We start from the raw sequence: 12,926 nt of genomic DNA on the forward strand, positions 1-12,926 counted from the left end.
GACTACCATTAGAGCTAAGCTTGATGACTGGATGGGTAGAAGCAAATGTACACCAGAGTTATCACTGACAGCCCTTTTCAGTTTGGGAGTTGAGTACCATTAAGTGTTTGAAAAAGGTGGCAAAAGCATTAAAAGTGTGAATAATTAAAGGTGCATATGGCTAAGCAGCTTATAATTCCCCATGATCGCTTTCCTAGTATTGTTTCTACATTCCTGTGTTCCTTCTTGTTGTGAAACAACTGGTCTAGTAATTAATACATATAACTCTGTTGTTAAATTATGTTGTTATACAAATATCAAGGTTGCATAACCCAACACTCCACACACACACACACACACACACACACACACACACACACACACACACACACACACACACGAACAAATATTGGTATTTTTCTTCACTTCTCATTTTTGAAGAAAGTATCATTCCCATTGCATTTGTATTTCATAAATTATACATCATATTAACATATCAAATATTATAATAACTAAAACTTGCTTAAAATACATAAAATAACTTTCAAAATCATTTGTTTAGCATGTTGTCCTGAAAAGTCAACACTGGTGTTCCTACTGCTGCCATGATTTTGCTTCCATTCACTCCTCTCTGAGGCTGCTGCACATCTTGATGCATCAGCACATATTACTCAGAAATCAGTCCTATTGAGGAGTTCCCACAGCAAAATATTAGAGATGCACACCAGTAAGCCAGTGTCCCATAAATCAGCATTTACTCTTCAGGCATGTGAGCTGCAGCTCCTGGTGCACAGGTGGAAATAAAATTAACTAGCTGCTGATAACACTGTGTCAGGTAGATGTCTCTTTGATGAAGGTATGTTTCATCACAGAAGTCAAATGGAAATACTGAATTGGGGGATACAGAAAACATGGATGCACCTAAAGGAATAAAGAAAATGTCATTAAATCAGCAGTAAAATGTCTATAGATTACACACAGCATGGGAAGTAGTATCTGATATTTTTTATTAGCAAAGTATCCTAGAATTACATTATCACAGGTTTTGATAGCAAATCCTGTATTGCTGCCAACGCAGTTAATACCAGTGCCCTCAGCCATAAAGTCACAAATAAACAAGAGTCACTGGAGGAATAGATTCGTAACTCAGTTTATTCCCGACTTATGGAATACATTACCACTGCAGGTCAAACAAAGTACTGCTTTGACTATCATTAGAGCTAAGCTTGATGACTGGATAGGTAGAAACAAATGTACACCAGAGTTATCACTGACAGCCCTTTTCAGTTTGGGAGTTGAGTACTATTAAGTGTTTGAAAAAGGTGGCAACAGCATTAAAAGTTTAAATACTTAAAGGTGCATATGGCTAAGCAGCTTAGAGTTCCCCATGATTGTTTTCCTAGTATCGTTCCTATATTCTTGTGTTCCTATGTTCCTGTGTTCTTTCTTGTGGTGCATCAACTGGTCTAGTAATAAAAACATATAACTCAGTTGTTAAATATGCCGTTTCAGTTTTTAAGGGTCGATTATACAGCGTTCGCTATTTTAACCATTCGCTGTTATAATATAGACCCACTATAACAACTTGTGGCTACCAAAAAGCTCTCAAGCTCCTCCCCTACCCATAATGCACCAACCCTTAACATACCTCAGTTCTTGTTTGCTGGACACCATAAAGTAAGAAATATTAATATAATATTTTAACAGTATGAAGTATAACTGGGCCTCACCATAAGGAGCACTGGTGTCCTTATAAGTTCTCGTTTTTCCAGAAATCACTGATGAAAAAGGCTGGGGGTTGGTGAGAGCGGAATTGAGGAGAAATGAAAATAGATAACACAGATGGAACGTTATGGTGAGTACATAACGTCTTTATCTGATGTTGTCAATGTTCATTCATTCCTCAACAGTTGGGACAGAGTCTCCAGCTACCTAAAATTCCGGGTGGACTCTAAGGAAGGATATTCCTGAGCCCACTTGAACTAAAGGCTGCTCTTTTCCTCAAGACTAGATCCATTTTGTAATAAGTAGTAAAAGTATGGGGATTGGCCCATGTTGCAGCTGCACATATGTCATCCAGAAGCCCTAGATAGAAACACTGAAGAAGTAGCCATGGACCTAGTTGAATAGACTCTTAAAGGTTTTGGTAAGGACAGACCCCACTTGTTGTAGACAAATGATATACAATCTGTCAACCATCTAGCTAAAGTTACCTTTGCAACTGATTTACCCAATTTAGAATCTGCAAAGGAGACAAATAACTGCTCCGTGATTCTAATTTCTTTTGTTCTATGCAAGTAAAAATGCAAATGTCTGTGAACATTCAGTAAGTGCAGCACATATTCACGTTTGTTTGCAAATTTAGGAAAGAAAATTGGCAGATTAATGGACTGGTTGACATTAGATTCTGACACCACCTTAGGAAGGAAAGAAGGACTGGTTCATAATGTCACTCTAGCCCTGTGAAAAATCAAGTAGGGAGGTTTAGAAGAGAATGCTTGTAGTTCTGAAACTCTTCTTGCTGAGGTGATGGCCACCAGAAAAATTGTTTTCCAAGTCAGAAAGTTTAATTCACATTTTGCTCCCGGTTTAAAGGGGGAATGAATCAAGGCCTGTATTCTTAATCTATGCCCCACGGAGGAGTTGGATCTTCATAAGGAGGTCTCAAAAGAAGGATACTTCTCAAGAAGGTCTTACAAAGTTTAGATGATGCCAGAGTGGAGTCCACAAATCTAATGTGAAAATTAGAGATGGTTGCTAACTGAACTCTAATTGTTGAAGAGCTAGCTGCTTCATTGAAGATTGTAGCTAAAAATTCCAGGACACTTTGCACAGGGGCTGAAAAGGGGTCAATATGTTTCTGCAGCACCCAAAAATAAACCTTTTCCATTTACTTCTGTAAAGTTTTCTTATAGAAGCTTTATGGAAAGATAAAAGTATATGATAGACAGGGCGTGAGACCATAAGCTATCTGGCTATTAATGGAAGTGGAGACACCACGTTTTCAGCTTTAGGTTTGAAATATCTGAATGAATCATGCCTTTCAGGTGAGACAACAGGTCTAGAATCAGATCCAGAATCCAAGGAGGGTAAATTAGATGAGGCCAAAGAAAGGGGAACCAAATCTGTCAAGGCCAGTAAGGTACAATGAGGATGACTTTGTTCTTCAGCTGGAAGGCTTTCTGCAGAAATATGGAGTTCAAGGGAGTTGAAGGATACACATAGAGGAGACCAGGGGGCCAGTCGTGTAGTAGAGTATCTCTTGGTGATTCACCTGATGGGGGGATGAGGGAAAAAAAGCTGCTACACTTATTTTTTACTGGGGATGCATAGAGGTCACAGCAAGGCCCCATTGTTGAAAAAATAATTTCTGCCAGCTTCATGTTGAGAGACCACTTGTGAGGTAGTAGAATGGACTTATTCAGTTCGTCTGCTATCACATTTGACTTCCCCGGAATGTGAATTGCTATCAGAAAACAGTTGGATGAGCTCACCCATTACCACAGTCTGAGGGCTTCTCAACACAAGGGGTAAGACCTGGTTCCTCCTTGTTTGCTGATGTACCAGATCACTGACATACTGTCTGTTGGAATTGTAAAAGTCCCAAAAGGGAGAGAGTCTTGGAAGGCCTGCAACATTATGTGTACTGCTCTCATTTCCAAGATATTGATATGTCTGTTGGCCTCTTTAGGCCACCAAGTGTCTTGGACTGGTTTCCCCAGGAAGTGCCCCCCACCACCCAGTTTGGGATGCGTCTGTGGTCACTATGGCCTTGGGCTGAGGGAGAATGAAAGGACAGTCTTGTAGAAGCTGATCTGATTAAATCCACCAACAAAGATATCTCTTGTTTGCCTGAGTAATTCTTATTTGGGCTGACAAGTGTTGGTAAAGAATAGACCATTGTGTTGCTACCATCCATTGAAGAATTCTCATGTAAAATCTTGATGATGCCAGCTTCCACTTCTTTGTGGTAGAAGTAGTACCAAAGGACATAAGAGGAGGTTTGTGGGAGGCTAGGTTAGAATACAGAGAATTATTGTGACAGCTAACCTTAGATGCCACAAAGCCCCTGGGTTTAAACGAAGCAGTATCACTGGCCTCAGTACTAAAATTAGGAGCAGCAAAACTGTAATTTAGGGTGCAATATTTTATTTGTCCACTAGATGACAAATGGAACCTAGGTTGATGAATAAACTGCAGCAATGTGTATGTTCCTGTAGTCTTTTATTTTAATTATAATTTTATCCCATTTTAAATATCTGTGCAATATTTATTTATAGAGTGACATTTATTATTTCACAGTATTTATTTTTTTAAACAATGCTGGAATGTGGTGACTATTTATTTGCATTTTATATAAGTATGTTTTAGTAACACTGTTTTAAATATTTATTTCTCAATGTTGTTGTTGTTGTGTCTTTTTGCTTTTCCCGGTACGGGATCGCCACAGCGGAACTCCGGTCCGCTAATGATTGGCAGTAGATTTTTACGTGCCGAGTTGCCAGCCCTGAGGCACAACCTTCAACGAAGGTACGCCCATTCACGCATGTCTCCACACAGAAGACGCTCTAGCTGAGAATCGAACAGGACATCGTCTTACTGTGAGGCGACAATGCTACCGCAGCACCACCACCGCAGTAAATATTTATTTCTCAATAATGTGTGCTTTGTGATTGGTTAGGGTTGATTTGTATGAGTATAAATGGAGGCACAATTAAATGGTATGCATTCATCTGAAGAAGTCTTTTAGGTGACGAAAACGCTATTTAAATGTTTTAAGCATTCATGTGGTTTATTGTTTGACTGTACTTCATTTCTGTGTAGAATTAAAGGATTAAACTCAGCAGCAGTGTGGTGTTTCCTCCTAGGTACTCCTTTGGTACTAGTTTATGTAAAATCTTGCTAGAGGAACTAGGACTATCACCACCAACATTGATACTAAGGCTTGTAAAATCAATTTGGCTGAGAATATGGTACTGTGAATTATTTTTCTGACCTGTAATCTGATTGTTTGTACTCTTGAGAGAGGTAGAGAAGCTGTCACAGATACTGTATCGAAAACTGCTCCTATGAATTCCAGTGTTTGAGATGGGTCAATCTGAGATTTTTTGCAATTTATGGTTTATTTCCAGATGCAAGCAACTCTAGAGTACATGATCTCTTGCTCTTATGAGTAGATGCCTGGTCAGGGTGGTAATGAGCCAGTCGTTCATGTATGGAAACACTCAGAATGCCTGCAGTCTGCAGTCTGAAGTGAGCTGCTACCACTGCCATACATTTGGTGAGCACCCTGGGGGCTGTGGTAAGGCCTAAGGGCAGTGCTCTGAACTGGTAATGACTGGCACCCAGCTGGAAGCATAGATATCTTTTGGATTGTCTTTTCATTTTTAATTGATAGTACCATAGCCGGCGTTAGGCACCCGCGGAACCCGCGGCCGCGGGGAGCCCCCGATTACTTACCCGCAAATAAGGGCCCCGATGGTCCGACTGGCATTTACGCTACTTCGGCTCGGCTCCTCGTGGATGTCTAGCTGCTCCATCATCCTCATCCGCGGGTTACTTACTAGTCCAACCGGCGTGTACTTTGCTTCGGCTCGGCTCCTCATGGACATCTAGCTGCTCCGTCGCGAAACTGCATTTCCGTTTTCCGTTTTTGATTGGCTGGCAAGCTGCACTCAATCAGGTCCGCCGCTGAAACAGGGGATCTGATTGGTTGCAGCAGCCTGCGAACTAAGTCCCTTTGTGGTTTTTGATTGGCTGGCAAGCTGCACTCAATCAGGTCCGCTCGCTGAAACAAGGGATCTGATTGGCTGCAGCAGCCTGCGAACTAAGTCCTTGTTTTTTGTTTTTAAGTAGGAAGTGATGAAGCAAGGACCTGATTGGTCCTTGCAAATCACTTCCTGCACAAACTGCCTTTAAAGGCACCTGCAGCTAATAAGGATCACTTCTCTTGTTTTTCAACAGAGGAGTGTTTCTTATCAGCAGCAGAGTGATCGAGCGTGTTTGGACCAGCGTGAGGACGGACAGCAGGAACGGATCAGCGGTGGATCAAGCCTTTGCAGCGGTCGTGGTTTGTGGATTATACTCTTTTAAACTGTCCTTTTAAGGGCAACTTCTGAAAAGGTCTGACAAACTGTCCTTTTAAGGACAACTTTTGAAAAGGTCTGACAAAACTGTCCTTTTAAAGGCAACTTCAAAGGGACTGAGTGGTCTGAGGAAGGTGAACAGAGCAGGTGAGCCTTCAGTCGTGAAGGGGAGCAGAGTATTGGAAGCAGCCTTCTGTTGAAAGCAAAAAGGTAAGTTTTGGGGTTTAGTTATAACTTTATTTTTGTGGGGGTGGGTGATTTTTATTTTTTTTGTTCATATTTCTTGTGTTTGTGCATATTTCGTACTAAGAGGTTTGGGGAGTGTGGGCTGGTTGCATTAGTTTTATTTTAGTTTTGTGTACAGTTTTGTGCTCAGAGGTTTGGGGGTGAGGACTGTAGTGGTACTAGTTTTATTTTGGGGCTGTGGTTGTATTAGTTTTATTTTGGTACTGTGTAGAGTTTTTGTCCTGAGAGGGTGGGGGTCAGGTTGTGTTATGTCTGTGTGCTGGTGGTAAAAGGATGGGTGGTGAGAGGCTGTGGTTATAGCAGTTTTACTTTACTCATTTTACTATACTCACTTTACATTTGTTTTCTGGACAGTGTAGGATAGAATCCATTTTCAGTGGATGCCCAGGAAGAAATGCTTTTAGTATATGTGCTAGAAATATGTAAAATAATTTGGCTTCTGTTTATATGAGGGACAACATAAGGGAATGTGAAGTGTAATATACATTTAATTTTAATTGCCGATTCGTTAGGAAAGTGTATAACTTATTTGGAGCAAGAGGATTTTGTTTTGGCAGTATCTATGCTGTATATGTAAACGGTAGAGAGAATGGGATAGGGGTGATGAAAAGGAGGAGATAAATAATGGGACAGAGAAGGATATTGTAGTTGGCTAGAGCAGGGGTAGGTGGGCAGTCTTGTGGGCTAGAGCAGGGATAGGTGGGCAGTCTTGTGAGATGCTGCTGTCTAAGTCAATAGTATTGGGTGTATGGGGTAAGTGGCAAGTAAAATATTGGTTGAGAATGAATGCATTCCTCTAGGAGTTTAGGTAGCGGGGAAGAATTGCTCTTGGCCTATAATTTAAGTTCGCTCAAGCTTCCACCTTTGTGCAAGGGTATAATGTATATTTTCCAGATGGTTGACTGACTGCTCAGTAATGGATCTTTTGTATTCGGGATAAGAACTGGCTTCAACTGCTACTTTTGAAACTGTTGGTAGATTTGTCAACTGAATTTGTAGTAAGTTTTCAGTTTTTGTAGTAAGTTTTCAGTTTTTACACATTTGTTAAACGCTGTTCTGCTATCTAGGTTTATAGTACTGTTTTACACTATCCCTGCTGTTGCACCTTGTTCTGTAGTTTTTGGCTGTTTGAATTGTGCTGAGAGGTTAGGAGGTTGATGGGGCATGTACGTTGCTTAAAATGCATAATGTTGGGAGGGTGGTTTGCAGCTGTGAGAATGTTGCTGTTGAAGGCATAGATGTTTTGAATGTATACTAATGCAAGCCTTGTGAACTACTATTGCATATAACTTCAATGTTCTAATCACTGATGCAATGACTGCAATGTTTTCGTTGTCCGTACTTAATGTGTTGAAAGTTTGGGAGTGTGGTTAGGACCTGTGAGAATGTTGTAGTGTTCAGTGTTTGACTGGAGCCTTTTTAATGGGGGTCATGTAATAGGACATTGTTAATGCTATGCCTATGCTTTTTGTTTTCACTTTATCCAGGATTATTGCGCATCGCCGTGGGGGTTTCTGCAGAATGTACTAGTATCTTAATGCATGCTAATGCAAATACTGTTCTGTTAAGGGTTATAGTACTGCTTAAATATCCCTAGTGTTACAGCTTGTTCCGAGTTATTTTTAGCTGTTTGGATTATGTAATTTAGAGTATGCTGGTACCTGTACATTGTTTAAAAAGCCCAATGTTGGGAGAGTAGTTAGTGGCTGTGAGAATGTTGCAGTGTTCAATGTTTGCCTGAAGTTTTTAATGTGGGGCCACACACACTAAAGCACATTGTTAATGCTACGCCTATGTTGCATGCTAATGCAAATACTGTTCTGTCGAGGGAATTAGTACGGCTTAAATATCCCTAGTGTTACAGCTTCTTCTGAGTTATTTCTGGCTGTTTCCATTATGTAATTTGGAGGATGATGGAGCCTGATATCTTAATACATGCTAATGTAAACACTGTTCAGCTGTCTAGGTTTATAGTACTGTTTAACTATCCCTGATGTTACGCCTTGTTCTGCAGTTATTATTAACTGTCTGAATTATGCTCTTTGGAGGTTGAGAGAACTTGTGCATTGTTTACCATGCCTAATGTCAGGAGGGTAGTTAATAGCTGTGAGAATGTTGTAAAAGGTGTGGATGTTCGAATGTATACAAATGCACACCCTGTTATGCTACTATTGTTTACCAACAATGTACTGATGCAATGGCTTACCTTTTATCATTGTCCGTACTTATTGTGTTGAAAGGTTTGGAGTGTGGTTAGGGCCTGTGAGAATGTTGCAGTGTCCATTGTTTGCTTGGAGTATTTTTAATAGGGGGTCACAGACTGTAAGCAAATTGTTTATGCTATGACTTTTTGTTTTCACTTCATCCAGAATTCTGCCTAGACTTGGGGGTTAAGAATTCCGCAGAATGTACTGATATCTTAATGCCTGCTAATGCAAACACTGTTCTGCTATCTGTTTATAGTGCTGTCTAACTGTTCTTCATATGCTTTGTTGCAATGACTTATTTTTATGGTCCATAGCTATTGAAAGTTTGGGAGTGTGGGTAGGGCCTGTGAGAATGTGGCAGTGTCCATTGTCTGGAGTTTTTGTAATGGGGAGTGTCAGACTGTAAGCACATTGGTAATTTTTTCACTTTGTCCAAAATTGTGCCGAGATGGGGGTAAGAATTTCACAGAATGTACTGATGTCTCTAATGCATACTACTGCAAACACTGCTCTGCTACCCAAGTTTTTGGCTGTCTGAATTAAGTTGACAATTTTAGGAGGTTGACGGGGCCTGTGAAAATTGTGTCCAGATGTTTGTTTTTTAGCCTGTTCTCTCTCAGTGATTGCATAGCACAATGTGGACAGCTGAGGCTACTAACAGAAATGGACTTCTTGTTTCATACCCTCCACGTAATGCATGGTACATTCCTTAGATTTATGCTTTTGTACACTGATCCTGTGCTAAGAGGGTTGTGGGAATGTCAGTCTCCCAGTCTGTGTGCCACTTCATCCTTCACACATGAGGTTGTCTAGCAAATCCATGATTTCACTCCTTTGTTCAAAAATTATTTTGATTTGTTCAAGTCTGCTAAGAGATTGAGAGGGAGTGGGCATGTGTAGTCTGTATTGTACCGTAACATTTGTCTTGCCTCAATTTGGTGTGTTCTCCTTCAAACTTGTGCCTCTCCTAGTCATTAGTTCTTTCAGACTTTAGTCTAAGAAGCTTGTAATATCAATCTTTTGCATCATCTGTGGCCACTTCACATGTTTACGGGTATGACAGGAGAAGAATTGTGTAGAAAAAGCTGACATTCACCTCTAGTGATAGATATCTAACATGAAACTGTAACCTGGGCCTCTCATTACTTGTTTGTGCCTACTGGTTAGTCATTTTCAGTCTTTCTGCCTGCAGTGCAATAGACTGTCAATGAAAGCCATTAAGCATTTTTAATAACAGTATGACCAAAGGACTCTGTATATGTAGTAATTCTGCTTTACTTCCATTCCCAGTTAGAGATGAAGCGCACATATTTGTCAGGAGCAGCAAAAAGAAAGCTTCAGCAGCAGAGAAATGAGGATGCAAAGAGACAGGGTTCCATTATGAAATTTTTCTGTGACTCATCAGTGAGGGAGATTCAGGAAAAAGTCTGCCTTCAGGACAACACAATGGTTTTGCATTACAGTCTGACCACTGTGAGGCCAGCATCCTTTCACTAGAAAGTAACAACTTTCTTCCGGCCACACCACAGGCTACTTCCTGTGGACCTACAGCCATTACCATGGGTGAAAGCACGGCAGCAAATGCAGACTCACCTGAGGTGTTGCCTGGATCACCAGACTTTGATACAGAAGGAGCCCATACTTCCATAGTGACAGATGTGGCCTATGACTTGCAGGGAGTGTCGGGTACATCTTTGGAGGATCTAGGGACTTGGCCAGACTTGATTAGGGATGAGTTTAGGGTAGCTGCCATTCAGCATGGACCTGTGCAAGTGGTGTTAACACAGTTCCCAGTCAATGAGCAGAAAAGAAGATTTACATCTGAGAACTACTTCCATGTGCTGCCTAATGGAGCGAGAGCAAAACGCACTTGGCTGACATATTCGGTCTCAAAGGATGCACTGTTTTGCTTTCCATGCAAATTGTTTGGACATTCTAACCATCTTCTCAGGTCAGGTGGTTACAAAGCATGGAGAGAGATGTCCAAAGCTTTACACAGCCATGACAGAGCGCCAGAGCATATGGCATGCATGATGAAGTGGAAGGAACTGGACAACAGAATAAAGAGTAGGCAGACTATGGATGATAAGAGGCAAGCAGTGGTTGAAAAGGAGATAACTCACTGGCGTGGTGTGTTAGAATGCATTATTGCTGTTGTCCAGTACTTGGCAGAACGGAACATGGCATTCCGTGGTACAACTGATGCCCTGGACACCTATGGCAATGGCAACTTCTTAGGTCAAGTGCAACTTTTATCGCAGTTTGACCCTGTTATGGCTGAACATTTGCGTCGTATTCGTAATAAAGAGATAATGGATCACTATCTTGGGAAGGACATACAGAATGAAGTTATCCAGTTGATTGCAAATGCTATCTTAAGGATCATAGTAGGGAAGGTGAAGGACACTAGGTACTTTTCTGTGATTCTTGATTGCATGCCAGATATCAGCAATCAAGAGCAAATGACTGTAGTAGTTCGGTATGTGGACATTTCACAGACTGTAGCCACAGTTGAGGAACATTTTCTGGGATTTGTGCCTGTGAATGACACAACTGGGGCAGGGCTGACAGAAGCTCTTCTTAAGACTCTTCAAAATCATCAACTGGACATTAATGACTGTCGAGGACAAGGATATGACAATGGCAGCAACATGAAGGAAACGCTGGACTGCAGGCCCGGATAAAACAGATGAATTCAAGGGCTTTTTATGTGCCATGTGCCTGCCATAATTTAAATCTTATAGTTAGTGATGGAGCACATTCATCAGTACAGGCAGTGTCATTCTTTGGATGTCTGCAGAACATTTACGTACTCTGTTCAGCATCAACAAACAGATGGCAGATCTTAAACGGCACACAAATGTCACTGTGAAGCCACTGTCGGAGACTCGCTGGGAATGCAGGATAGACTCTGTCAAGGCAGTAAGATTTCAGTTGAAGGGAGTCATTGAGGCATTACAGGAGACAGGGGAAGCAGTACGTACAAATGATGCTGCAACATATCAACAAGCAAGAGGACTGTGCTCAGAACTTATGTCATACCAGTTCATTGTATGTTTAGTGGTTTGGTATGATGTGCTGACAGAGGTAAATCGTGCAAGCAAAGTTCTGCAGAGTCCATCTGTTGATATTTCATCATGTGTCAAAGTGCTGGCATCCACTATGGACCTGCTTAAGAATTACAGAGAAACAGGATTTCAACATGCCATGGGCGAAGCCTCCAAGATAGCAGAAGAACTGGAATTTGGCACCACATTTCAAGAAAAGAGACGAAGGAAAGTAAAACGGTTCTTTGACTATGAAGGAGAAGATGAGACTGTACAGGATCCAGCGATAAAATTACGTGTAGAGTTCTTCAATGTGCTGCTGGACACAACAATCCAATCGTTTACTGACCGGTTTCAGCAGCTTTCCGAGTTTGATAAGGCCTTTGGATTTTTATCAAATATTAAAGCCTTGAGTGATGTTGCAGAAGACACACTGCTGCAACACTGCAAGGCTCTGAAAGAACAACTGACTGACAGAATAAGTGGCCACTGTGATATTGATGACTCTGACCTTGGACACGAACTTAAAAGCCTTTCTCGAATGATTGATAATGAATCGTCACCACTGACTGTGTTAAATTTCCTTATTCGCAACCACTTGCAAGACATATATATAAATACTTATGTTTCAATGCGCATTTATTTGACTGCACCTGTTACAGTGGCTACTGCAGAACGCAGCTTTTCTAAGTTGAAACTCATAAAGACATACCTGGCGTCACAATGAGTCAGGAGAGACTTTCAGGCTTAGCTGTGCTCTCAATTGAGCATGAAGTGGGCAAGTGTATCACATGGCAGCCTCATTGAAGATTTTGTCCGGAAGAAAATTGTAAGATCCCAGTAAAACTGTAGATTAGGTATGTGCTCATATTTCCTTTCCAGTAATCTTTTATAATGCTGTCAGGCAGTAATTTCAGGTAGTACCTTAGTCTGGCTTGTATGCTGTGTATTCACTGTTTTTGTTTACGCACTCCAACAGGTAGGACCATGAGGATGGAACTAGCAGGATGTTAGGCAAAGGCAGCTAGGATCAGCTGGACTCGGAGTGGCAGGACTTGTCAGGAGCAGAAGGACTCATGTGGAGTGGCAGGGTAGTGGCAGGACTCATCAGGATGGTATGACAGTTGGGAGCAGCAAGACTCTTCAAGGGCTAGGACAGAAGCGAAGGAAGAACAGACAAGTGGCAGCACAGTTGGGAGCAGCAAGACTCTTCAAGGGCTAGGACAGAAGCGAAGGAAGAACAGACAAGTGGCAGCAGTCAGAAGCTGAAGAGGTAATGCATATGGAAGATGAATGCCACTTTGGTATTCATCTTTTTCTTTCTGGGTTTGAGTCTGCCTGTGGCAGACTTACTAATCCCC

General features: G+C 41.4%; 1 protein-coding gene across 1 annotated transcript in view; it reads right to left on the reverse strand.

Annotated features, from left to right (window-relative positions):
- Positions 1 to 326: 326 nt before the first annotated feature.
- MCMDC2 (minichromosome maintenance domain containing 2) overlaps positions 327 to 12,926 on the reverse strand; it is a gene marked incomplete at its 5' end in the record, with an annotated part of 2,309,393 nt that continues 2,296,793 nt past the window's right edge. Inside the window, 1 exon segment of the mRNA XM_044067368.1 lies at positions 327 to 900. Coding sequence (XP_043923303.1) covers positions 734 to 900 — 167 coding nt within the window.

This window comes from Protopterus annectens, chromosome 3.part1 (genome assembly GCF_019279795.1).
Source record: "Protopterus annectens isolate FY-2018-M chromosome 3.part1, PAN1.0, whole genome shotgun sequence".
Classification (NCBI taxonomy): Eukaryota; Metazoa; Chordata; order Ceratodontiformes; family Protopteridae; genus Protopterus; species Protopterus annectens.